General features: G+C 56.3%; 2 protein-coding genes across 2 annotated transcripts; one reads left to right on the top strand and one right to left on the bottom strand.

The window, feature by feature from the left end:
* The first annotated feature begins 45 nt into the window (after nt 1-45).
* G9a (histone-lysine N-methyltransferase G9a) lies at nt 46-21,798 on the top strand. Its single transcript, XM_037226617.1, has 18 exons — nt 46-184; nt 2,006-2,140; nt 2,614-3,338; nt 3,730-3,932; nt 4,216-4,370; nt 4,938-5,046; nt 5,547-5,734; nt 12,108-12,261; nt 12,784-12,928; nt 13,763-13,992; nt 14,357-14,529; nt 17,027-17,185; nt 17,537-17,786; nt 18,707-18,814; nt 19,062-19,173; nt 19,760-19,931; nt 20,364-20,618; nt 20,980-21,798. The coding sequence occupies exons 1-18, from the start codon at nt 87-89 to the stop codon at nt 21,134-21,136; spliced, it is 3,528 nt and encodes a 1,175-aa protein (XP_037082512.1). The 5' UTR covers nt 46-86; the 3' UTR covers nt 21,137-21,798.
* LOC119103537 (uncharacterized) lies at nt 21,788-25,494 on the bottom strand. Its single transcript, XM_037227119.1, has 4 exons — nt 25,352-25,494; nt 24,885-25,040; nt 24,453-24,572; nt 21,788-22,502 (listed from the first exon to the last, which is right to left on the bottom strand). The coding sequence occupies exons 1-4, from the start codon at nt 25,431-25,433 to the stop codon at nt 22,351-22,353; spliced, it is 510 nt and encodes a 169-aa protein (XP_037083014.1). The 5' UTR covers nt 25,434-25,494; the 3' UTR covers nt 21,788-22,350.
* Nucleotides 25,495-26,753: the final 1,259 nt, after the last annotated feature.

Consider the following 26,753-nt stretch of genomic DNA (forward strand, 5'->3'; position numbering starts at 1 on the left):
GGTGGCATTGGGGGGGGGGGGGGGGGGGGGGGGGTCACTAAATGCTTTTGACTAGGATATGACTTAATGAAAAGTAGCTTATTTTTATGAAGTCTACGGTGGATCCAGCGGAGGAGAGTGTAAAAACAGTGTGGCAAGTGGCGTTGCATGAGTTGATAAGCCGGGCCGTCCCTAGACTGGCACGGTTAGTGAACTCAATCAAAATATAAATTTCATGTTTATCCGCTCATAAAGTGAACCCTCAAGTTATAATTTGTGGACTTCAACATTTGTAGTGAGAGAAAACTGGCCTGTGAGCCACAGTAATCATGTCAATGGGATGTTTAGGGCATGGAGAATCCTGCCCAAATTTGGAAAGTAAGCCACCCCACTCAGGTTATGGTAACTCAGGGTATGTTTTGCAACCATAAACCTTAATGCTGTGAAAAATTTGACTGTTTAAGTTGAAATTGGTGCTGATTTTACATAAAACTGAATGCTCAGAATATTTCATGCATGTACTGAAATTGTTATGGTAATGTTATGCAGGACCTGTTTGGATGTCATTTGCATTTTTTGCAGGCTGGCCTGAGCATGTCATCCTTAATGCTATATGTAGATCAACTTAATGCCCAGCTCCACTTATGTGTCAAATAGCAGATGATGAGAAAAGCAAAATGGTTATCCCAAATAGTACATTATATTCAACTTAAACCCTATTTGCTGGTTAGCTTGCTGACATGATCACAAAATGTCTTTATGAAGTTTCGCTTGCAAAAATTGTATTTCTTTTGTAGTGGAATCTGTACAACATTTCTATAATGCTGGATCTATTAATTCTTGTCATTGAAAATGTTGTAGATACAATAGACTGGCATGTTTGGAAGATTTTGATTTCATCACAAATTGACCAATCAAATAAAAAATTAAGTTGCTGATTTCTCATCTTTAGGTCAAGATTGTGCTGTGGTGTGCAAAGTACTTGGGCACAGTGACAAGATTACATTGGATATACTTTAGGTAATATTTTACTTGGTTTTGAAAGAAATTCAGTGCATCCTACAAACTTCAAATCAAATTTAATGCACATTGGTTATAGGAAGTGTTCTTCATGCATCATACTGGGGTGTTATGAATAATGATATTCTGTACTTAGCATGTGCAAAACAGAATCAGTGTAATATGCCACCAGTTTTCTGGTTATCATTTCTACTAGCATATCAACTGGCAAGCTGCATATCACTGTTTCATAGCTAGTGGACAATGATTACATGTTTTGCTTGCTCAACTACCAATTGGTATTTTGGGATCATTGTGCAGGAGGGGAGGGGAGGGGGGGGGGGCAGGGGGGCTACACCTCTTACAGTCTGAATGTGAGGACAGCTTTCAGTAATCCCTGATGGTTATCTGTTTGCATCTTTATGTTGCTATCTTTGGTGCATCAATTAATGTAGATATGTCTAGGTTACCCATTGTTATGTTGCATTGTTCAGCATGCAGAATGTGTACCTTGTTGATAAGTTATGCCAGTGCTTATTGATTGGCATGGAAAGTCTCATCTTTCCCAAGTACAGCTCAAAAGCTGAGTGCTGAAAGGTGATGTAAAGATAAGCTGTCATCCAGCAGGCTTTACCCACAAATAATTTACAGGTGGCTTGCCAGCATTGCTTCAGCCATAATAGGGCCTGACCTTTTCATCACTGACAGTTCAGTTGCAGGAGAGAAAGTAAAGTGGTGTGCAAACATGGGAGTCTGGTATTGCTCACTTTGGGGCTGCCATGATGGAATGGTGACATCATCAGCAGACTGACATGCTTGCAGTGACATCAAGCTGTGTCAACTTCATCAGATGGCCATGCCAATGCTGTGAGATATTTATGGGTCCACAAAGCATGATTCATCAGAAACTGGACACCATGAACAAGCAGCACCAATGCTGCCACTGACGGTTCCAAATGATTGGTTTCTAGACCAAGCCCCACCTGTAGGTGTCCTGCGATATAACTATGTGTGTGTGTGTGTGCAGGGCAATGAAAAGGCCAGATGACTCTGGCGGGCCTGATGCTGGTGCTGAGCTGGCTGTTGCCAGGCAGCTGCGGCGGCGCCTGAATGACTCAGCCAGCGAGGGCGGCTCAGAGTCCGGGGAGACCGAGCGGCGCAGGTACAAAGGCCAGCTCCAGCCTCTGCATTGGGCACCAGAGTCCATCAGTAATTACTGTGGGTTGGCATCAGGCCACAATTTTCTGCCAGGTTCTGCAGCAGCTTGCTATGGTAAAGGTTCTGAAATGCCCTTGTGTTTGTTGTGCTGTCATGCCCTTATTACATTGACGTCCTCGAGATATCGGACCAACCTGAGACTCAGCTGTAAGAGGAAGCTGTGTGTTGTAGACCATTCTCGACAGACAACTGGGGCAATGTTCCCGACGCCCTTCCCCAAGGGTATCCGTTCTACGGATAGTTTTACTCACCTGAGCGCCACTGGTGCGGGACCGTGACCATTGGGTTGATGGCGGAGCAACAGCACAGAGGCCGCCTACTGACAGCGCTCAGCTGCCGACGGGCGAGCAGCCGCGCGCCGACCGTTGCCCGGCCCGCCGAGCTCCGCCGCGCTGACCCGAGCTCACGTGCCGACAGGTCGCGGCGCAGGGAGGCGGCCGCGCCGAGCCCGCCGCTGCCGGGGCCCGTCGACCAGCCGCTTGGGAAGCGGCACCGGTCCCCGGATCAGCCGGACGCGCTTCTTGCCGGCCGGCCAGTCAAGAAGCTCATCAAGTTCCGGAAGCCGGCCAACATCACGGCCAAGAACAGGGCGGCCGCGCTGCTTACCAAGACGGGCAAGAAGAAAAAGAAGCCGTTTAAGGGACTGAGTTACTCATTTGGGCGGAAGAGAAAGAGGGTGAAAAAGGAGGAGACTGCTCAGGAGGATGAGTTGGGTGTCTGCTATGTAAAAGAGTTGAATCCATCAGAAGCTAAAAAATTGGAGGAAGTGCTTGGTGAAGACTCAGAAGAGGTTGATGAAGAAATGGATGCTGAAGCTGGAGATGAAATTGATGCTGAAGCTGCAGAAGAACTTGGAGATGAAGCTATTGAAGAAATTGGAGTTACTGCCATTCCGGAAGCTGGGCACAAGAGCGTTGAGGGAAATATGTTTGATGTTCAAAATGTCGCCCCTGAAGAGCTTGAACAAAACCTCTGCGCTCAAGAGGTAGATGCGACGAGGGATGACATTCGCGAGATGTTGTTAAAGGGGAAGGCTAGGAAAAGCATACCTCAGGTGATACTGAAGAAGAAGTCGTTCATTCCGAGTGCTGTTCGTGATATAAGTCCTGATAGTTCCAGTGACGAATTCGAAGACGAGGAAGGTAATTATGTTTACCTGAGATCCCTAGCCATGGGTTGGTGAAGTCTTGTTGTATTACTCTTACCCAACAATACGTACCTGGTACTCAGTACCGTGTATGGACTATCGCACACCCCAGTTGCCCGCCATTAGTTCGCTGTCGTGGTTTACATCACACGATTGTGGCTCAATTATTATCCATTATTTTTTATTTGATCCCTGCTTATGACACACTGGGTACCTTTCAAACGCTGGCAGGATTTTATGTTTTCTATTTGCCACATAACATACCACTGCTGACTCTGTTCAAATCCAGGCTTATCGCCATTTGGATGGGGGCCGTAACGGAGGGGCTGGCCGCCAGCCGCGGCGGCCGCCTGCGGTGCCACCCCTGACGCCCGCCTGCGCCGCAGTGATCCGCGACCCCGCGGACGTGAACGGCTCGGTGGCGTCGGCGGTGAAGCTGCGCCGGAGCAGCGTCACGCAGCCGGCGGTGCCGTACAGCCGGCTGGCGCGCGGCGACTCGCTGACCGGCAGCCCGGCCGGCTCGGTCACCGGCGGCAGCGGCGCGGGAGAGGCCGCCCCGCCAGAGGGCACCGTGCCGCCCGCCAAGATGGTGAGTGTGCTGTGGGACCGCGCCGCCCGGCCGGCTGGGCTGGCGGGGGCGGTGTGGGCCGCGGACACGCCCGTTTGTTGCAGTCCAGGCGGTGGCGTTTGGTTCCGCCCGGGCTCGGTGCAATCGATGCGGCCGGCCGACACCAATGGTTCTGGGCTCGTCTGTCTCAAGTCTTCCCGCTGCCTGTGGTTGGGCCCTCGCACAGCGTCGTCGCGTAGCACCAGGTCCTTTCGTTAAGTTCACGTCTCTCTCGTGACCGCCTCGCGCCGCCGCCTGTGCGCAGATGGACCCGGTCCTGACAAGCATATCGTGTAAGTGCGTCGAAGCCAAGACGCCGCTGGCCGACCTGGACCTGGCCAAGCGTGACTACTACTGCCGCGGCATTGACGCTATCGACGGTCGTCTCGTCGGCTGCTGCAACCTGGTCACCACCAAACGGTGCCGGTCCGCTGGCGTGCGCGCGCCGGGGCTTAGCGGCGTCTGTGGCGGGCCGGAGCGCGGGGTGACGGCGCCGGCCGGCCGCGTTTGCTGATGACGTGCCATTTGGGACGCTGCGACTCACTGCGCTGCTGAGGCTTTATGACGTAGCCTGTTTCTCGCCCTGGCAGGAAGGACGGGCACCGCGAGGAGTCGAAACTCGTGCCTCTGACTCCTGATGATGGTGGCGTGACGGGGAGGAGGCAGCTAGTGGGAGGGTTTGTTGGCCTTGCCTGGACACCGCGCGGGGTCAGAGGACTGCAGGACCTAAGCAGAATATTCAGAGGAGAGTGGGATCGCCAGTGCTCTCATGTTTTCGCATTCAACAGCTTCGACATAACCGTCGCGTCCATAGTTCGGGGCGCTTTTCCGGAACAGAGATGGCTCTTTGTCCTCGCTAGACGTTCCACGCATCGTTACAAGGGTTGTTATCAGACGCTGTAGACAGAAACGATGTGGTTCTGCACGGCTTCGGTTGCGTGTTCCGTTGATATGCGCTTGTGCTTTAAACGGCGGCGATGTTTTCAGGATGATCCGCCCCAGCTTCAAGGTGCCGTTTCTGCTCATGTGCGGCCTGCACCGGGAGCGCATGCGCAGACACCACTGCTGTCCGTCCTGCGGCGTGTTCTGCACTCAGGTGAGCCTCGTGACAGCCCTTTTGGCATCATCTGGGCTCAGAGCAGACAACTCTCAAATGTCTCGAGCGGATATGAATGTAACCTCGTTACTGTTGCGTTTCCCACCACAACACTTTCGCTCCATGTTTCACGCCACTGGCCGAACTTAGCTCTGTTGTCATGGGCTTGCGTCCTCTGCACGCGCCATTTGTCTTTGATATTGTCGGTGTTGCAAATCGGGACTGAACCTCGGCGTAACGAAGTCCGGCGTCCTGCTCTCGGCCTCCGTGTCAACTCCGCGGCGGTCACTAGGGCTACTCTGCCTTGGACTCATCACTGTCAACTATCTCCGATAGCCAGCTCAAGTCTCCATAAAGTAATGAGTGCCGGAGATGCGTGTTCGCCCATGTCATTCTGCACGGTCCTCCGTGTGGCGGTCCGGCGGCGCGAGCGGCTGTGTCGCGCGCCGACCCCTGCCGACCATGCCCTGACCCGGCGCCGGGGCTGGCGTCCGCCGCAGGGCATATTCATGCGGTGCACGCACGAGTGCTCGCCGCACCTCTTCCACCGGAAGTGCGCGGCGCAGGTGGGCGAGCTGCTGATGTGCTCGCACTGCGGCAACATGGACGACCTGCGGATGGTGCAGCTGACCATCCGCACTGGTCGCACCCCCACCTTCTACCACCAGCAGGGCACCGTCAGCAAGAGGTACGGCCGGCCGGCGGCGCGCGCGCGCGCCACGCTCGCCCGGCAGTGCGGAGGCAGCGGGGCTGTGGTCTCGCTACCGGAGAAGGAGAGGGGGGGGGGGGGGGGGGGTGGGGGGAGGGAGGTCTGCGGAGTGATTGTGTGCTGTGCGTGGTGGGTGTGCTGTCACTACCAGCAAAGCCACAGGCTAAGTGAGTCTTACATAAGGCGCCTGCCGTTTTCAGCCCCAGGGTATGAGGTGGTGGTGGTGTGGTGTTGTAGCGAGGAAAGCAATTTGGTCGAGGCACAACAACTGAAATCTTATCCGAGGTGTTTCTCGGATAACGAGGGGAAATTATCACCACAAACCAAAGTTGTGGCGGAAGGTGGATTTTTGTGTACTTCTGAAAGGCACAGGCTTTAAATCTGATGACATTGCGTTGCTTGTTTTGTTCGTCTTTAAAGTAATCATGCTTTTAGTGCGCCCCACGAGCGTCTTGCTCGCAGTTTATCGGATTAGCTGCGCGGCGTTTGCGGATCTCTCTCCGCTAGCCTAATTTTTCTGACGAAGTCATCTCCTTGAAGGCACCCTTTTCTCTGCCACGGAGGCGTGTTATCTGTGTGGTCAGAATGTTGAGTCCAAATTCGGTGTCGGGTTAACGGCTTCAAGTTTTTCAACTTAAGATTTTCAAGTGTAGTATTTTACGGAACTTTTCTGGACCCTTTTCGCTTATGAGGATGAGCTCAGCGGAAAATGTTGAGCGCCATCAATATAAGTGTTATTTAGAGCTTTACGACGCCGTTTAACCAGCACCTCCTGGTGTATGGAACAGAGGTGGAATTTTAGTATGTTGTCAGGGAATTCAGCTCATTAAAATGTATGTTCCGGATTTTATATTGTAAAGAATTAACTGTCGCAGCTCTAAACAAACCACACAATCATGATCCGCACTAAGCAAGAGGTGCAAGATGCGGCATATTAATTTATATCGTCCAACAAACCGTCTCAAACGATTTTCTCGCAAATATCCACCAACGGTACCCCATCCGTCCTCACCCACACTACGATCGCAAACGCTTTTGATCGGGTCCGGCTTCAACTGTGCTCTCATTACGCAATATTGAATACGCCACATCCGCGCCAACCCTGTATACAATGGCGTCTCCTCGTGCCGGAGCCGGGCCGGAGACGTCCCCGGGGCCTTCCCCGGGACCCCTCACAGGCAGCCACGCCATGGCCGGGAATTTTGCGCCTTTCTCGGCAGGGACTACAAAGGACATATGAAGCAGACACGCTTGTTCTCCGAAACGGTTCCACGTGAGCAATTGGGGTGTCAGTATCTAGTTCTGACCTTAGATCAAGCATCTCAAAACGCTAAAGGGGGAAGTTCACATGCAAAAGCAGACAACTCAGATCTCGGAGCGCACTGCGTCGATCGCGGCGAAACTTTTCCCACCGACTATGAACTACCTGGTTCCCTCTTGCAGCCGAAAGTGTGATGGCTGTAGGTCGGGTAAAACGCATCAAATTTACCACGCTCCCAAATTCTTGCTCGCAGACAACTCAGTTTTCAGACCCTATTGCACTGATGTCTCCGAAACCTTCGCCATTGGATATGCAGTACCTGTTTCCCTGTTGCAGTCGGAGCTGTGGGCTGGTTTGGTCAGTGTCCTCAGAATCCTTCATGGGGCCTTGCTTTCTGCATTCTGTGCATAGCTTGTCACCGAGGTACTAGTCCTAGATGCAAACGACGACGAAAGTGACGGGAAAGACTTCAGTGCTGGAATCAACGGAAACTTCGAGCTTCAGCGTGTGCGTCGTCGCAGCCGTGTCGATGTGTGAGCACGACTCTCAAACGTGTCGAAAATTGGATATGTCTTGTGCAAGGTACATTGCGTGCGTTTGCTCACGAAAGAGGAGACGATGCCCTTGCATTTGCGCACAAGATGTTATGAAATGTTATTGCTTTAATGTGCACGACACTTCGGCACCCCCAAAAATAATAGCGGATGGCTTCATGGCATATTGCAGCTGCAAGGTATGTCCCATAGAATGGTGAAGGTTTGGAGACGATCGGAGGAATAAGCCATGAAATATGAATGTCTGCAGGCAAGAATTTTGGAATTTGTGAAATTTGATGACCTTTAACATGACGCAGAGTCGCCTAACCTTCAACTTAGAAGGGATCAAGCATGGCACATCCAATGGCGAAGGTTTCGCAGCGATGGGCTTAGTAGGCTCTGAGGTTTGAGTTGTTTGCTCTCGTATGTAAAATATTCATTTGGCGTCTTTCAGATGTTTGGCCCCAGGTCAGGACACGACATTGGCACTTCATTCTCACCTCATCGCACTGAATCGATTGGTGAAGGTTTCAAGGCGATCGGACGAGCCGTTTCGGAGAACGGGCGTGTTTGCTTCTCCTGTTTTTGTTCGCTGTCGCCTGCCTCGGGTTGCCTCGAAGACGTGTCCACTCCGTAGGCTCTCCGGCGCATGATCGGCTTTTGCATGACGTGGGGTGGTGCCAATGCTTGTAAGTAAGAGGCGTGAAACCCATGCTGATGGGAAGGTTTTCGACGCGTGTGGGCGAGTGGACGGGGAAGGTACAAACCGCGAGATATTGCACGAGAAGGTGCATTGGGATCACTGCAGGTACGTTATGGGCGTATTTCGTACATTTGTGTACGTGGCTGGATGGTTCGTGACATATTTTACAAAGAAACATTGGATATTTCTGGCACTGGGCTGTGCTCGATACATAGACTGCCCAGACCCCACGGTGCCTGATGGGAAGTCAAAACAATAGCAAATAAATGTCTGAATTTGATGAGAATAGCAGTGTTACGTGTCTTCAGCCTCACTCCGATTCGCAATTTTTCATAGCACGGGCTGATAGGGGAGGGTAGGGGCGAGGATGATGAGGGGGGGGGGGGGGGAGCAAGCCTGCCGCCTATAGGCTTGAACCAAGGACTCGTCACCAAGACTACAGGTGTTAGCCAGCGGTTAAAAGGAATGCAGATGTCTGCTCCAACGCCCCATTGGTGTGCGTGGCTATTGCCTCTATGAAATTTGTTTTGGTGGTTTTCTTTAATCATGGCCTGCTCGTTTTCTTTGGAGTTGTGTTCCAAAAATGCAGTTTTCACATGTATGTAATAGAAACATAAAACAGCTGTAAACCAACATTGCAATTTCGTAGGTCTCATTTGCTTTAACTGGACATCTTATTTGTGTGCACTGTATAGCGCGGGAACACGCTTCGGCTTACAATTCGTCTTCAATATGGCTGAGATCCATGAAAACTGCGGTACATCCACGGGGCTGGTGTATACTTTTGACCGCTTTACAGCGATTTTGATCCACCTGTTCCTTGGTCCAGACGCTTACTGTTTTGGAGTTGTGCTATAGGCTGGATGCTGAACAAACGCGGCAGTGAATCCGTCGCGTGTCATGATCATTAACGCTCCACCACAGGGATGTGGTTTTGCAGAAAGGGCTTGGGCAATGACCTGGAAAAAGTGGCTCAACTTACCCCAGAATGCACGAAAAGCAGGCTTCTCCCCGATTTGACTCACGTCCGTCTCTGAGTTGGAGGGAGGCAGGACTGGATTGAATAGGAAGCAACTGAATAGGAAACGGCTGAATGGTTTGGACTGAATAGGCAACAACTGCATAGGAGACCACATCCATGCACCACCACGTTTTTTCGCTTTGCATCGGCAGAAGATGCCGTCGGGCAGCAGAATTGCTTTGTTTGGCGTTGACGATCAAAGTCAACTTCTGGCTATCGTCACAGGACCGATGTAGCAGATCAGGCCGTTGTCATGTGGCTTAGATGATGTTTCGCGTGCACAGCTTCGGGATACAAAGTGTTGGTGTGCGCCACTGTTCGGGGCTTCTACGGAAGCCCTCGAGCGCAGGGTGGACTGCAGCCTGGAAGGTAACCTTCCAGCCGAGTTTGTTCGACACGGCCTCTTTCGTTTTGGTGGTGGTCGTTGCCGGACTGTTACCGCTACCGGTTTAGTCGGCGAGTGTCTATCGGTGGGCTTTTGAAACTGTCCCAGTGAAAGTTCACGTCGAAGTGAAGGTTGGCACGTGTCAAGGGTTCTCCGAATCTAGACAGCTAATAGAATCGTCGCGGTTTGATGTGCTGATATGGGACCGGTTTGTTTTCATTGACCGATGATCCACGGAGGAAACCCAGCGTTGTTCGTTTCTACAGCTTTGGATAGGGCGTCGAGGCAGTATGACGCAAGTTGTCGCAAGCTGTAGAAGATAAAACATCGCTGAACAATGTCATACAAGAAAACTAGACCAGCGTCGACAAGACATGCATTTTGTAATCAAAATCATGCAGTGTGCAGCGAATACAGAAAATAATCAAGTAATTACAGCATAACCGCGAAGGTCTAAAACTGACTAGCTCAACCGCGTGTACTCCAGCCGACAAAATATCGCTGTTTTCATTGTCTTATTTGCTTTATCTGTGAAACATCTCTTAGAAAGTTTCTCTAAAATTCGTATAATTTTGAGATCCCACTTCAAATTTACACTAAATCTCTAGGGGGTTGGGGGGCAATCTCACCATTGGGGGGCCTAGTCGGACATTGGGGAGGGGCAGCGACCCACCCCAAAGGACACAAATCGATACCCATGCCTGTGGTTGTGCTGTTTTGAGACAGAGATGGCAGGTTAGGAGGATTTAATGCTAAGATTGCAAGCAGACCCAAGGCATGATCTCTCCATGGCTGGAAGCGGAAACCAGGCGAATGAACAACAATTAACTTGACATTGAGAGCATACAGATTTCGCGGTATTCGTGAGATAGTTAGATGGTTAGTGGAGTTAGCGGTTTTAATGGTTGTGAAATATGTATTGTATCGAAGGCTAGCTGAAATGAGCGTTGTTAAGATATTTACCTGGAAGGCATGAATATGAAAAAATTGAGGTAGTAATTAAGACAAGTTAAAGCAGTTGTTGATAAACAAAACATGGAAAGCGAGGTCGAAAATTTGGCCAAGGTATGGTAATGTCAGCATTAAAAACTTCCATTTCACTCGACTTCGTATGTAAGCGGATACGAAGTTTTATGGTCGTTTGCTCAACATAAGAGCTTTGAACTCATGATAGTTACCATATTTCACCATCTACAATGACTGCATCACTGAGCAGTGTGTTCGCATTCACTACTGCTGTTCACACACATTTTCCCGTGCGCAGGCCGCGCTGTCTCTCACTGGGTGGTGGACTGAATGGGAAGCCTCACTGATGCGATCGTTAACTCCGGCATATTAATTATATCAAGCATGTGACAGAAGGTATGATATTTCGTTCCTTCTACCGCCAACGAATCAGGACATGATGGTGTTTTAATGCTTAAATGCTCGCGACGTACTATATTGACGAACCTGTCCGCGTGGCAGCACACCACCGCCTAGTCGCCGCTGTGCGACCACTAGCTTTTACTAGGCGCTGGATGGGCAACGCATTTGTTCGGACGTTTTCGCCAAAGCGATCATTTCGCATTTAAGTGGCAAGATGTTTTCACCCAGGTGATTTGTGCCGTGCGTGACGGCACGCCCACCTGACATTCATGTTTGTCACACCTGTCCTCGGCGTGTTGGACCCACCGCGGTACGCTGTACCGCCAGTGTCCGCTGTGGACCAGACCTGCAGTATTGCTGCTCTGAAATGCACCCTGACTGCTCTTTGTGCGCTGATGGCATTAGGGATACCACGGGATGGCTGGTGCATTAGCGTTACTTACTGTAATGTGCAGCTAGTCGGTTATACGAGGTGTACGTCGGACGCCGTACAAGGTCCCTTTGTCGGCCTCCTTCTGTGGAACCCATGCTAGATCGCAGCTGTTGGCGCGGCATTTGCTTCGATGCCCACATTATCTCTGGACTGGCTACTGTCGACGAGCCACCGAGCCTGGACATGTCCCGCCCGGGGCTTCCAGGTGCTGCGCGCGTCACCCCCTCTCGCAGCTCACGAAACGGCCGGCCGCTCCGCGGTCCGTCTCGCTCACCCCCGCTCACGCTGTGTAGCGCCGCTCTGCCGTCCGTCTCGCCCACCCCCGCTGACGCTGTGTAGCGCCGCTCTGCCGTCCGTCTCGCTCACCCCCGCTGACGCTGTGTAGCGCCGCTCTGCCGTCCGTCTCGCTCACCCCCGCTGACGCTGTGTAGCGCCGCTCTGCCGTCCGTCTCGCTCACCCCCGCTGACGCTGTGTAGCGCCGCCCCGCCGTCCGTCCCGCTTCCCGTCTCGCTCACCCCCGCTGACGCTGTGTGGCGTTGCCCGCCGTCCGTCTCGCTCACCCCCGCTGAGGCCGTGTGGCGTCGGCCCCGCCGTCCGTCTCTCTCACCCCCGCTGACGCTGTGTGGCCCCGCTCTGTCCGGTAGCCGGAGCGCACGGATGGCGTTCAGCCGCGAGCTGGAGCTGGGCTCGGCGGCCGGCGGCTTCAGCCGTCCGTCGGCCCACCTCAGTCCCTACCGGCTGACGCTGCCCGACGGACGTGTGCTGGCCGCCAACTGGACTGCCCGTCGGCCCGGACCGGTGAGGCGCCGCGGCGGGAGGCGGGGATGCCCCGCACCGCGCGGGGCGAGATGCCGTGGGGCCGGGCAAGAGGGGGTGCGGCGAGAGGAGGGGAGGGGCAGGTGGTCCGCGCAGGGGGATGCCATGTGACCAGACAGTAGGGGTGTGGTGAGTATGGGAGGACGCCGCCGTGGAACTGGGCTAAGGAGGCGATATACTACGAAAGATTGCACTCTGCAGAAGCCGACGCCCGGCGCATCGGTCAGGACTCCACCGGACTAGGCAGAAAGACAGGACATCTGAGATGGTGTCGCCGCGCAGATGAAACAGTGCGTTTCGGTGAATATGCCGCGCTATGGATGTATCGCGTTTAGTCCTCATTACACGGACCGTGCATGATAGGAGAGCAATTCGTGCGTCGTGTCCGTGCCCGATCCGAGACTCAACACTGGACGCTGTTCGGTGTTAATCCCTCGCCTTCGAGCGTTCGTTGCCGTGCCGTGCAGGGCTGTTGTGCCGTACAGCGTGACCACTGTTCGCCAGGGACCAGCTGGAGCAGAGTCTGCTGGCTGTGACGCAGGCGGCCGCCTCCATAGGCGGCGAGGCCAAGATCGGCATCAAAGACCAGCTCAAGATACTCCGCAGCTGCGACCTGGACAAACTGCTCATGATGATCGGTGGGTGCGCCGTGGGCATAAGAGCCCCAGCCAACACCGTTGCATATTGAAATTGGCATTGAGCAAGCACACTCAACGAGATCGTTGTTGCCCGCTCAATTATTTGCCTTTTGGTAGCCAGGGAACGAAAACTGCGGCCGAGCAGCCAGCTTAACTTATCGAAGCCAGCTGACCTCTCGATCTGATCTTTGATCTGATCTGATTTCTGGTGATCTTATATGGTCTGATCTTGATCTTGATCTGGCAGTTGACTTCAATAAACCCCTCGACTGACTGGTGTGCTAATCTCTCGACTGACTGGTGTGCTAACCTCTTGACTGATTGGTGTGCTAACCTCTCGACTGATTGGTGTGCTAACGTCTGGACTGACTGGTGTGCTAACCTCTTGACTGACTGGTGTGCTAACGTCTCGACTGACTGGTGTGCTAACGTCTCGACTGACTGGTGTGCTAACCTCTCGACTGACTGGTGTGCTAACCTCTTGACTGACTGGTGTGCTAACCTCTTGACTGACTGGTGTGCTAACCTGACTGACTGGTGTGCTAACGTCTCGACTGACTGGTGTGCTAACGTCTCGACTGACTGGTGTGCTAACCTCTCGACTGACGGGTGTGCTAACCTCTTGACTGACTGGTGTGCTAACGTCTCGACTGACTGGTGTGCTAACGTCTCGACTGACTGGTGTGCTAACCTCTCGACTGACTGGTGTGCTAACCTCTTGACTGACTGGTGTGCTAACGTCTCCACCGACTGTTGGGCTAACCTCTCGACTGATCGGCGCAGTGACCTTGCGGCTGACCGGCGGAGTGACCTCTCGACTGACCGGCGCGCTGACCTCTCGCCAGCCCAGGGCTGGTCGCCCAACCAGAAGTACCGCGAGTGCGGCCACCAGACGGCGCTGCACCTTATCGTGCAGCAAGGCCACGTGGCGGCGGCGCACGTGCTGGTGACGGCCGGCGCCTGTCTGGACCCCGTGGACCGGGACCTGCAGACGCCTCTCATGATGGCCGCCTCGCGCGGCCAGAACGACGTGCTCAAATACCTGGTGACGGCCGGCGGCGCGCTGAACGCCAAGGTACCCTCGCCCCCTCCACTGGTGTACCGTGTGGCCAGGCCCACACTTACGACGTACTGTCGCCACGTCCGGTGCCTAGGTGTCGTCTCGGCGGGCAATGCCAGGTGCTGTCACTGCGTGCCTTGCAACGGCACGGTGACCTCGTCCGGTGTCGAGTTCGCGTCACCAAGGTCGCCGCTATGGTGTCTGCTTGTCATTTCCGGTCCGACTGCTGTGTACTCTGGGTGATTATGTTCGGGTATTACGCGTGTTTTGTGCGCATGCACCTTCGCCTGCCGCGGCTGCCTTCAGCCGGAGGTCGAGGGCCGCACGTGGTCTGGTTGCGTCCGTCCGTAGACGGTGACGTCGCCGCGGCGGCCGGCAGGGCGAAGACGGCATGACGCCGCTACACCTGGCGGCGCAGGCGGGCAACATCGAGGGCTGCCACTACCTGCTGTCGAGCGGCCGCACCGAGTCCGGATACGTGAACCTGCAGGACGACGGCGGCTGGACGCCGGTCGTCTGGGCCTCCGAGCACAAACACCCGGCCGTCGTCAAGTAGGTTTCGGGCCGACGGGGCCGGTGGACCCGAACGCGCGCCGCCAGCCGTCTGCGGGCAGGCCGCCGTGCCGGTGGGCGTGGTCGCCACCGGTCCCAACACGAACACAGACGGGATTGTGAAGCGTGGGATTACGTAGTTCGGCTGTGATGTTCGTCTGGCCCCGGCTACTCACTACTTGGCTCGTAGATTTGACGCACGAACAGTGCGCTCGCCAGCATGTGACCCATACGCATGTCAGGAACACTCAAACCCAGTCTTGTTGCGTTGCCTGGAGCCGGCGAACGCGAAACATTCGGATGTCTTGCCGGTCGGTGCTTTTAAAGGTCTAGAAGGGGACGCTCATTAAGCCAGCAGAAAACCCAGCAGAAGAGCTATTTGTTTTGTCCTGAAAGCTGCAAGTCATTCTGAGCAGCCACCCGCATCTTGTGCCTGCATTCCCATGACCACAATCAAGAAGACTGTGTGACTTGTTCATGAAGGGAATCTTCTCGGTGTACTACTACTACTACTACGGTGTACGTGGGTGCTTGCAGTACATGAATGTCGTGGCGTGCTGCGGCCGGATCAAAGTCGTTCACTTGTAAAGCCTGGCTTGGGCACGTAATTTGGAGTTACTTGAAAGTAGCTGCTGCCTGCTAGTCGTGATAAACGCTTCTTCGTCGTCTTTCTTTCGATAATGGAGCAACGGCTGAATTATTTAGCTGTGCAGGTGCCACCGCGTGCTTTATGTAACGCCACAGCCCTCAATCAATGAGCTCAGAAGCCGCACGGCCCGTGCCAACAGCGAAGAACAATACCAAACAAGGCTCTGAACTGAAATCCATTGGAACCGGAAGGCGTACCTCCATTATTCCATTCACAAAAGGTCAGAGGGCGTGTCGCGGAGCGCCGCACCACCGGACCGGAGCGCCGTGTTAGAACTGGCTGGGTGCGATCGAGTAGATTCTCGTTTGTTTTGAAGCCTTTTCGAAAGCCCTGTGTCGGGAGCAGACTCATTACAAAGCACATTAGACACCGCGTCACGAGTCGCTTGACCCCGCCACTCCAACACATTAATGCCAGTCGCACGGGCCATTTTCTCAGAGAGAATGGGGCGCGCAGCGTTATGCGTGTCATGCCATAACCACGAGCCACGCGAGTGACGTCGTCAGTGGGGTTTTGTGACTCACTTAGCTGCTGAGGCTATATGGTGTTGCCTGGCTCTCACCATGGTAGAAAGGGCCTGACACGCTTGAAGATCCGTACCTCTGGTTTTCCAGACGCGCCGCTTAATTACCACACTAGCGGTGCCTTTCTATGAGGAGGCCGTCCCGTGCCAGCGTGACCATATTGACCGGCCGAGACTGGATCACCGTTGGCTACCACGAGCGTGGCCTGTGGCGCGCGAGCCCGTCTGCCTCCCACACAATGGCCGTTCCCCTGCGCGGTACCAAATAGGCTGCGGGAACGGCACGCGCTGCATCGCCAATTACGTTCGTCACAGTCCGATGTAACGAATGGACGAGCAACGCTGCATTTGTCTGTGTACTGCTCGCAGGTGATATTTTACTCACTCGGCACCACGGTTCGCGTGGTGCCGCCAGTGGAACTTCAGCTCTACGTGCTGCTGATGCGGTGTGTTGTGCGGAATACCGCACACAGCTTGCATTATGGTAAACAAGGTATATAGTAGTGGTTAAGAGAACACCGAAGCTTTGCATTACAATACCTGCAAGTGGTGCTGCAGGGCGCATATCTGGTTAAACGTAAGCGTACGATGATCTTCGAAAAATATGTTAATTCTTGACAGCTTTGCCACCACAGGCTCTATCGTCATTCCTTAGTCCGGAGCGGGACGGCTGCTCGTTGTGCCGTGCTATGTCGTGCTGTGTCGTGCTGTGCCCCGCTGTGCCGTGCTGTGCCCCACTGCGCTGTGCTGTGTCGTGCTGTGCCCCATTGTGCCGTGCTATGCCCCACTGTGCCGTGCTGTGTCGTGCTGTACGCCACTGTGCCGTGCCCTGCCCCACTGTGCCGTGCTGCGCCTCACTGCCGTCCTTGCCTCACTGTGCCGTGCTGTATCCTTCTGTGCCGTGCTGTGTCGATCTGTACGCCATTGTGCCGTGCCGTGCCCCACTGTGCCGTGCTGCGCCCCATTGTGCCGTGCTGTGCCTCACTGTTTCGTGCTGTACCCTACTGTGCCATACTGTACCCTACCGTGCCGTGCTGTGCCCCGCTGAGACGTGCTGCGCCCCACTGTGCCATGTTGTACCGCGCTGTACTGTGCGGTGCCCCGCTGTGCCGTGTTGCACCGCGCTGCACCGTGCTCTACCGCGCTGTGCTGTGCTGCGCTCCGCTGTGCCGTGTTGTACCGCGCTGTGACGTGCTGTGCCCCATTGTGCCGTATTGTACCGCGCTGTGCCGTGCTGCACCGCACTGTGCCGTGCCCCGCTGTGCCGCGTTGTACCGCGCTGTGCCGTGCTGTGCCCCGCTGTGACATCGTGCGCCGCGCGTTAGGTACCTGCTGGAGCGTGGGGCGAACCCGCAGCTGTGCGACGAGGAGCAGAACACGGGCCTGCACTGGGCCGCCTACTCCGGCTCCATGGAGATCGCCGAGCTGTTCCTGACGGCCGGCTGCCAGGTCAACTCGCCAAACGTCCACGGCGACACCCCCCTGTGAGTGACAGCGCCGCGGTCGACGCAATGAATATTGTACGGGGAGTTTGCTAGTGCTATTGCCGGCTGATGGCGCCCGCAGTTAATGTATTATACTTAGTTTTAGTGCAGGTGATATAATTACAAATGGCGGAGACAGTTGTGGTAGTCTGAGCTTCTACAAGTCGTGGTGACAGTTCAGGGTTATGGACGTCACTTAGCTGATTGGATACTACAGACCGCGCCGCCACATGAGGCATCACGTGTGAACACGGCAACCTGTTGGGTACGACACTTCCGTACTGAAGCCTGACGCCATGTGACGCGCTTGCGCTGCCCCGTCGCCCCATCCGCCGTGTCTCTGGCTCGCAGGCACATCGCGTCCCGTCAGCAACACTACGAGTGCGTGCTGCTGATGCTGGCACACGGCGCCAACGTGTACCTGCGCAACCGCGAGGGCATGCTGGCGCTGGACTGCTGCGGTCGGGACCGCTCCGAGACGCAGCAGGCGCTGCTGCTCAACATGGAGCTGAGCCAGCTGGCCAGCCGCAGCGGCGCCCGGCGCGGCGAGCGCGTGCTCAGCAACGACGTCAGCCGCGGCAAGGAGAAGCTGCCCATCCAGGTACGCCGGCGAGGGAGCTGGCGCCCGTCCAGCCTCGCGGCGGCGGAGGCAGGGAGCTGGTACACGCCCAGCCACGCTACGCTTGGAGGGAAGGAGGCGGTGCCCGTCCAGCTACGCGGGCGGCGAGTGGAGGGAGTTGGTGCACGCCCAGCTACACTACACTTGGAGGGAAGGAGGCGGTGCCCACCCAGCTACGCGGGCGGCGAGTGGAGGGAGTTGGTGCACGCCCAGCTACACTACACTTGGAGGGAAGGAGGCGGTGCCCACCCAGCTACGCGGGGGCGGAGGGAGGGAGTTGGTGCACGCCCAGCTACACTACGATTGGAGGGAAGGAGGCGGTACCCGTCCAGGTGAAGGAGAGTGTAGGAGGCACTGGAGAAGGTGTTGGTAGAAGAGGAGGAGTGACGGAATGTTGTTGAGATTTGACTTGAAGAGGGTCAGAACAAGGGGCATGAAGTGGTGAGGAGAGTGAGAATGGTTGCCGGGCTGGGCGGTAACGGTAATCATTTGCCCTCCTTGCTCGCTCAAAATGCTGCCTGAAAAAAAATACTGCCTTTCTGCTCAAACTCGTTTGAGCCTGCGTTTCTACCATATCTACTCATCTACTATTGCATTATATATACTTTGTGTTATTGCTGCGCACGATGTCAACAATCTATCAAAAGGTAAAACAACCACCTGGGCGCTGACAAGATCCCCCACCTTTCACAGCGTTAGCACTCTCTGTCATTGTTTGTCATCGCTGCATCTCACCGCAAATCCGCATCACGGCTCAGAGCGTAACACTCCATGCGCGGACCAACACCAATCCAAGGACTCCCAAAGGTGTGGCCGACGTGGGCCGTCTGGCGCGGCGTCCAGCCGGCGCGCACCGGCTGCTGTGGGACGGGCGTGTGACCCCTGCCGCCCCGCCGCTGCAGGCCGTGAACGAATGCGACGACACGCCGCTGCCCACCGACTACGTGTACATCTCGGAGAGCTGCGAGACCATGAAGCTCAACATCGACAAGACCATCACGTCACTCCAGGTGGGCTGGAGTCTGTGTTCCCGCTCTGGTGGATGCCGTCCCTCTCTGGGGCCGTGAGGTGCCCACAACTCTGGTTCGAGTGACCCCCGTGTGGTCCGCGTAATCATTGGATCTGTGTGCATTATCCCGTGTCGGTTGCAGTGCTGCGTTCCTCGTGCGTCTACAACTCGTGTCGGCTCTCAATGAGACCCGTGTTCTCGTGTAAGAACATCGTCGGACCCTCATTGGTGCGTCCGCCGGCTGGCAGTCGTGCAACTGCCTGGACAACTGCCTGTCGTCGGACTGCATGTGCAGTCAGATCAGTCTGCGCTGCTGGTACGACCCGGACGGCCGGCTGCTGCCAGAGTTCAACTACACAGGTGGGAGGGGCGGGCGCTCCTCACCGGACCGGGCGGGCCCTCACCGGGCTGGACTGACCCTCCTTACCGGACAGGACTGACCCTCCTTACCGGGCCGGGCGTCACCCCTCACCGAGCCCGGCCGTCACTCCTCATCGCGCCGGGCGGGCCCGTTCCATCGGGCCAGGCGTCACTCCTCACGGGACTGGACCGACCCTCCTCACCGGGCCGGACTGACCCTCCTCACCGGGCCGGGCGGGCCCTTCCCATCGGGCCAGGTGGGCACTCCTCACCGGACCGGGCGCGGCTGGTGCTTGGCTCCCCGGTGTCGCTCAGCAAATTTGTCTCCGCGACGACGAGGGAAGTGTGTCGCATCTTGTCTGAATCGAGTTCCCTATGTTAGTCGGATAATTCAGAACAAAATGGTGCGTTTTATTGATGCAAAGCTAAAATTGGCGTATACTCTCTTCACTTTCCAGCATGCGCCCCTGCCGTGTATTTGGCCCCGCCGACCCCCCCCCCCCCTTCCTTTCGGGAGCGGCGCGAGCGGCGGCGGACGCGTCCCCGTCGCAGCAGCGTCCGCTTCACCTCGCCCCGCATGTTGCAGACCCTCCGATGATATTCGAGTGCAACCGAGCGTGCGGCTGCAACCAGCTGACGTGCAACAACCGGGCCGTGCAGCACGGCATCACGGCCCGCGTGCAGCTGTACCGCACGCCGGACCGCGGCTGGGGTGTGCGAGCCCTCAGGCACATCCCCAAGGGCACTTACGTGTGCGAGTGAGTGTGTGCTCTCAGGCCGCTGTGTGCGCTGCCGCTGATGCGGGGCGGGCTGTTCAGGGCCGCCAGCCATACTGCGGCTGATGTTCGGTGTGGGGCGGGCCGTTCAAGACTGCCAGCTATCCTGTGTCTAATGCAGGCGGGCAGCTGGCCTTGGTGTGGTGCTTCAAGGCGGGCTGTCATTTGTTGCTGGCGCTCACCATCGCATCGGGGTTGCTTCCGATTCCGTATGCTGGCTGACACACATGCGCGTAGTGCCGACTCGCGCGCGCCAGGTAGGCAGCCTGTGGTTGTGCTACCGCCGGCCAGCTGCTGGCTGAACGCCTGAGCGGGAGGCGGGCTGACGCCGTGCCAATTCCGGAGCTGTCTGAGGACGTGTGTCGGCCGGTCCTCTGTTGGCGCTGAGCCACGCCCCCTCCCCGTCGCGGGCAGGTACGTGGGCGAGCTCATCACGGACTCGGCGGCCGACCAGCGCGAGGACGACTCCTACCTGTTCGACCTGGACAACCGGGACGGCGACACCTTCTGCATCGACGCGCGCCGCTACGGCAACGTGGCGCGCTTCATCAACCACCGCTGCGAACCGAACCTGGTGCCCGTCAAGGTGTTCGTCGATCACCAGGACGTGCGGTTCCCGCGTATCGCGCTCTTCACGTGTCGTGATGTCGAGCCAGCTGAGGAGCTCGGGTACGTGGGCGGGTGCCGGGCAGGGCTGCTGGGTGTGGGCAGCTGAGGAGCTGAGCCCGGCTACGTGGACGGGGGCTGCCGGGTGCGGGCGGCTGAGGAGCTCGGGTGCGTGGGCGGGTGCCGGACAGGGCTGCTGGGTGTGGGCAGCTGGGTGGGGAGGCGTGGAGAGGCGAGTGGAGGGCATACAGAGGTGGATGGATTATGAGCGGGTTGGTTGACCTCTCTGGTGCTGCAGTCACGTAAACCCGAGAAGCTTTTTGCAATATTGCTGGTTTGTTCGGAATTCTAACGGTGATGACTGCGTGGCTGGAGTCCTCGTCCCACAAATCCTTCCTTTGCAATGTAGTTTTGCCTTTTTCAGCTTTGACTATGGGGAGAAGTTCTGGATAATCAAGTACAAGATGTTTACATGCAAGTGCGGCTCGATGAAGTGTAAGTACTCGTCGGAAACGATCCACTTGACTCTGGCCAACTACAACCGCAAGCTCGCCGAGGCCGAGCAGAAACACAGCAACTGAGCTTGCCCGCTGCTGCCAGTGGCCAGTCGACTCTGCCGGGCGGTGGAGGGTCACTTGGTCTCCTCCAGCACCGCTCTCCTTTTCTTCTTCCGATGCTGCGTAGGCTGCGGCCGTACTGGGAGCGGATGCTTGAAGTCGCATCTCTAGCCTGTCGCGAGCTTGGCTTTTGGGTCCTTGTATAAGTTTGTTTGTGGCACAGGGAATATACCGGCTGTTTTATTTGAATTTTGCTGTCAGAAATTTTCAGAACTTTTTTGGATCGGGACGTGTTGATCTTTCCACACGCCATGTATGCTTTAAAAGTGGCCCCAATCTGAATGCGTGCAACCATTGGCATTCATTGAATCTGTCGGTTCGCATGTTGGGTCCAGGTGAACAGCAAGTGGTGGCGTCTCAGGTGTACTCCTTAAGCCGCGGTGCTCTGTGAAGAGCGTGTTGGTTGTTTGATCGAGCGCATTGTTTTCGATGTTACCAGCGTGTTGTGAGAGGCTCTCCAGAGTATGCGTGCCAGCCATCGATTTCTGTGACGAATACGTATTCATCAATCATTCACTATCGAGCGCCGCTGGAGACCTGTGGAGCATGCGTGATCAAATTCCGCTGTCCATCTTGATGTATCGTGTCCAGTGTCCAGCCACGAATACACTGACCGGTTTTATCAATCAATTTTATCGCCATAAAGCACAACCGAAATCCCCCATCATATTAACAGTTTCTTCATTGACCAGTCTCCCACGTATTGCTGGGATGCAGCTTGTGGTTCGGCGGAGGTGCGGCGGCCCGGCTGCGGTTGCCGCGATCCGGCTTCGGTTGTCGTGACCCGGCGTCCGTTGCCGCGGTCTGCCGTGTCCGGCGTCCGTTGCCGCAGTCTGCCGTGATCTAGCGTCCGTCGCTGCGGTCTGTGGTGATTCGGCGTCCGTCGCTGCGATCTGCCGTGATCTAGCGTCCGTCGCTGCGGTCTGCGGTGATTCGGTGTCCGTCGCTGCGGTCTGCGGTGATCCGGTGTCCGTCGCTGCGGTCTGCGGTGATTCGGTGTCCGTCGCTGCGGTCCGCCGTGATCTGGCGTCCTTCGCTGCGGTCTGCGGTGGCTATATGTCACTGGTCCCGTCGGCCGTGCTCCGACGGGCCCGCCGACACCGTGGCCCGTCACCGATACAGCGGTCAGTGGTCCGCCGCCGACGCCCGTCGCGGTCCGCCCGGTGCCTGCCGCGGGGTCACCAGGGCTGCAGCAGCAGCAGCAGCGCCAGGCCGGCCACGGTCAGCAGGCCGCCTCGCAGGGCTGCCACGCCGCACCCCTCCACCAGTACATACTTGACGTCGCCGCCACCACCGCCGCCGCCGCCGGCCGGGGCGTGTGTGCCGTCCCCTGGGAGCACACGGAAGGGGACCTTATCACAGGCCGCTGCCGGGCGGGGGCCACCCAGCGGCCCTGATAACAGGCACAGGCCGCAGTCCGAGTCATGCCAAGGAGAGGCACCGGAAATCTTCAGCGATGCTTATGCTCACGCTGTCTGTCGTAACAGTGACACGTTAAGCCGCGCGTGGCTGCTCTGCCTGGCGTCGCACGCTGGCACCGTTTCTGCACGGCTGCTCTCTCGGCCGACCCAGGCGTCCCAGTGGCGCACTGGACGGGCGCACTGGACCGGCCTGGCATGGGGGCGGGAAGGGAGGGGGGTCGACGCTCGTCCCAGGCCGCGCTGAACGGGCGCACCGGACGGGCCCGGCAGGGGGGGGGGGGGGGGGCAGTGGGCCACGCTCGTCCCAGTGCCGCGCTGAACGGGCGCTCCGGACCGGCCTGGCATGGGGGCGGGGAAGGGGGTCGACGCTTGTCCCAGTGCCGTGCTGGACGGGCGCACCGGACGGGCCCGGCAGCGGGGACGACGCCTCTGCGCGACCAGTGTGGCCCCGAGCGACCTTTCGTGACCTGGGCCGGTAACGGAGCCACCCCACACGGCGGTAGTCGATTGGCGGCCTCCCCGGGGACATAACCGGCGGGGTGACCAGTTAGCCGGCCACGGAAGCAGCTGGCTTGAGTTGGAAGGGCTGTGAAGGTGGACGGGCTTGTTCTACTGGGTTGTGGAAACGTACCCAGTTACGCTGGTCGTTTAGTGAAGTCAACGTAGAGGGTCCAACGTAGCGCTGAATTATCACGGTGGTATTCCACCTATCAAACCAATGCACTCAGCTCAGGGTATTGGACGGGGGTGGACGGATTCACTTGACCAAACATTTTGCGGACAAAGATCTATGACCGAGTGCTTTCTGAGCATGGGCTGTTACACTGGTGACGTCACCCATGGCCGTTACACTGGTGACGTCACGCATGGCTGTTACACCGGCGACGTCACCCATGGCCGTTACACTGGTGACGTCACCCATGGCTGTTACACTGATGACGTCGCCCATGGACTGTGGCACTGGTGAGGTCAACAAGGTTTCCAAACCCAACGCAAAATTTGAGTGGCACAGGTCCAGTAGCGTCGGGTGTACTGGTATGTGGAGTCTTGTGGGGCCGGTGATTACCTGTGTTGCACAGGTTGGTGGTACAGGTGCAGTAGCAGCGGGTGTACTGGTCTGTGGTGTCGTGTCGGGCCGGTAGTTACCTATGTTGCACAGGTTGGTGGTGCAGGTCCAGTAGTAGCGGGTGTACTGGTCTGTGGTGTCGTGTCGGGCCGGTGATTACCTGTGTTGCACAGGTTGGTGGTACAGGTCCAGTAGTAGCTGGTATACTGGTGTCGTGTCGGGTCGGTGATTACCTGTGTTGCACAGGTTGGTGGTGCAGGCCCAGTAGTAGCGGGTATACTGGTCTGTAGTGTCGTGTCGGGCCGGTGATTACCTGTGTTGCACAGGTTGGTGGTGCAGGTCCAGTAGTAGCGAGTATACTGGTCTGTGGTGTCGTGTCGGGCCGGTGATTACCTGTGTTGCACAGGTTGGTGGTACAGGTGCAGTAGCAGCGGGTGTACTGGTCTGTGGTGTCGTGTCGGGCCGGTGATTACCTGTGTTGCACAGGTTGGTGGTACAGGTGCAGTAGCAGCGGGTGTACTGGTCTGTGGTGTCGTGTCGGGCCGGTGGTTACCTGTGTTGCACAGGTTGGTGGTGCAGGTCCAGTAGTAGCGGGTATACTGGTCTGTGGTGTCGTGTCGGGCCGGTGATTACCTGTGTTGCACAGATTGGTGGTGCAGGCCCAGCAGTAGCGGGCATACTGGTCTGTGGTGTGGTGTCGGGCCGGTGATTACCTGTGTTGCACAGGTTGGTGGTGCAGGCCCAGTAGTAGCGGGTATACTGGTCTGTGGTGTCGTGTCGGGCCGGTGATTACCTGTGTTGCACAGGTTGCTGGTGCAGGTCCAGTAGTAGCGGGTGTACTGGTCCGTCACCTCCTTGCCGTCCGGGTGGGGCAGCTTCACCTCGCAGCCGCGTGTGATCGTGACAGCCACGCCTGCAGCGGAACACACCGGTCACACGCTCACACGCCAGCCGACGTCACCTCGCAGTCCTGGGTGGTGTGAGCGGCACACCTGCAGTGACGCACACACGCCACAGGTGGTCCGTCACCCCGCCGAGATACTCCTAACCGGCACAGGTCAAACCTGCGAGAGGTCTGCTCTGCAAACCGAATGCTATTTTGTGTCTCCTGCTAACTGAATAGGCCTCGGGGTCGAGTACCAGCTGGGCTCAGGTTATCGGAGTATCAAGTGACCTTTGTTTCAAGTGTAAACCTGACTGGGACAACTCTTTGTTCTCAACTCACCTGGGTTTTCGGTGTACTCCTCCCGGATGATTGTGCAGTACTTCCGCGTGCATTTCATGAAGGGTTGCGCCTCTTTTTCTGGTGCCAGCAAGCAGGTGTTGTCGTCCTGGTTGCCCATGCAGGTGTAGCAACTCTTCACAGCAGCGGCACTTTGCACTGCCACGGAAGCGCGACATCAGGGTACGCGGTCAGTGAGTGATCAATCATAGGAACGGGCTCAGCAAAGGTGCACAGGAACAATCGGCTAACCTTCCTTGGATTCAAAAGTATTCGCTGGCAATTATGCGAGTAATCAGTATCGGTTCCTTAGAAGAATATACCTTGCCGTTAATCGACGCCCTATGTATTTGAGCATTGCTTGCAGCATCGTTACCAACGGGTTTTAAATGGAATTTAAATGGCGACAGCGTGACGGCCGTTGACGACCCCTCTATCCTGTTGATCACGGCACCCTAGCGTCCACCTACCCGAGTCGTCGGCCGCCGCGCGGTGGGCCGTCGCCGCCAGCAGAGCCGCCGCTACGAACAGCAGCCGAATGCGCCGCGACATGGCCGTGACCTGCTGTGGAGCGCGCGCGCGGAGGCCCGACAGCGCCTCGAATCGCCGGCGCCCTCCGAGCACTGCACCCGGATGGCCGGGATACCAGTTGACGCCAGATAAGATACGGATGGTATCGGACCGATACGTCATTGGTATCGGCGGCGGCGGCGCGGTGTTGCCTTCGTGTCTGTTATCTGTGACGAAATTTCCCCCGTCTTCCCGCCTGTGGTGTAGCCCAGAGTGAGACGAAAGTACAGGCTGTTGGACCAGACCTAGCGCTGAACGCATTACAGGTGGCCGAGATTTTCGTGAATGTCAGGGAGCACCCCTGCAGCTTTGCCGTCCTCGTCGCCCAGCGGACAGTCAGAGAAGCCACGGCGACAGACCACCGTTTGGCACGTCTTGCGGTCACTGTCCCAGCAACCTTGCAACGCGACTCCCAGCTCGTCGGCGACCGTCGGCTGGCCGCCGGCCACGCGTCGGTCGAACCCCAGCCAGCCGGGCGCAGTGCTGCATGGCTCATTCCACTCGTCGGTCGGAGCTGGTCTCCCGAACATGAATTGCCCTACTGATGTGGTGGTTGGGCGTCAAATGACACCAGCGTCGGCGCGCCGGACAACCCCAATCATCATACTGAAGTGGTGGTGCCAGGTGTGGCAAGCTCCGCTTGTCAGACGGTGTCATCCCAAATCGAGGCTCGGACGGAGATAGGAGCATATTGGGGCTACATTATTTCACGCGCCGCTTGAATAGGTCTGTTGGCTGCCTTTTTATGATATTTATTTTCCATGCCGCAACCGCGCGCAGACATAGGTCGTGCTCAAGATCCAGGTAACGTCAATGCTGATGCGGCCACCGATCATGGGTGTCAATTTTCCAAAATGATTGGGGTCTATACTCGTGCAAGTCGCCGTAAGGGGACAGGTGCGAAAAATGTATCTGATATAGTCCACTTCTGTCGCGGTTTTCTGGCTGTCCATTATATATATATATATATATATATATATATATATATATATATATATATATATATATATATATACATTACACGTGCTGCATATTTTTAAAGCTCACGTGCGTAGCAACAGCAATCACATATGGAAACCTGGCAGTTTGAATCAGCTTCATGTAAACGCACTTGTTATGTGAAGCTGAAGGGGTGCATTTGCACCTCTCCCTTGGGTCCTTGGGTACTGAAAAGTCAAATAAGCGCACTTCTGTATTTTTTGCGCATACATTCATGTATTCACAAGCATAGTGTCCAGGCGCGCAACCAGAGCCTTGGCAAAGGGGAAAGGGGTACAGGGTTGACAAAGGGCCCCTGGAAAG

This window comes from Pollicipes pollicipes, unplaced genomic scaffold (assembly GCF_011947565.3).
Source record: "Pollicipes pollicipes isolate AB1234 unplaced genomic scaffold, Ppol_2.1 Scaffold_5724;HRSCAF=6776_pilon_pilon_pilon, whole genome shotgun sequence".
Taxonomy (NCBI): domain Eukaryota; kingdom Metazoa; phylum Arthropoda; class Thecostraca; order Pollicipedomorpha; family Pollicipedidae; genus Pollicipes; species Pollicipes pollicipes.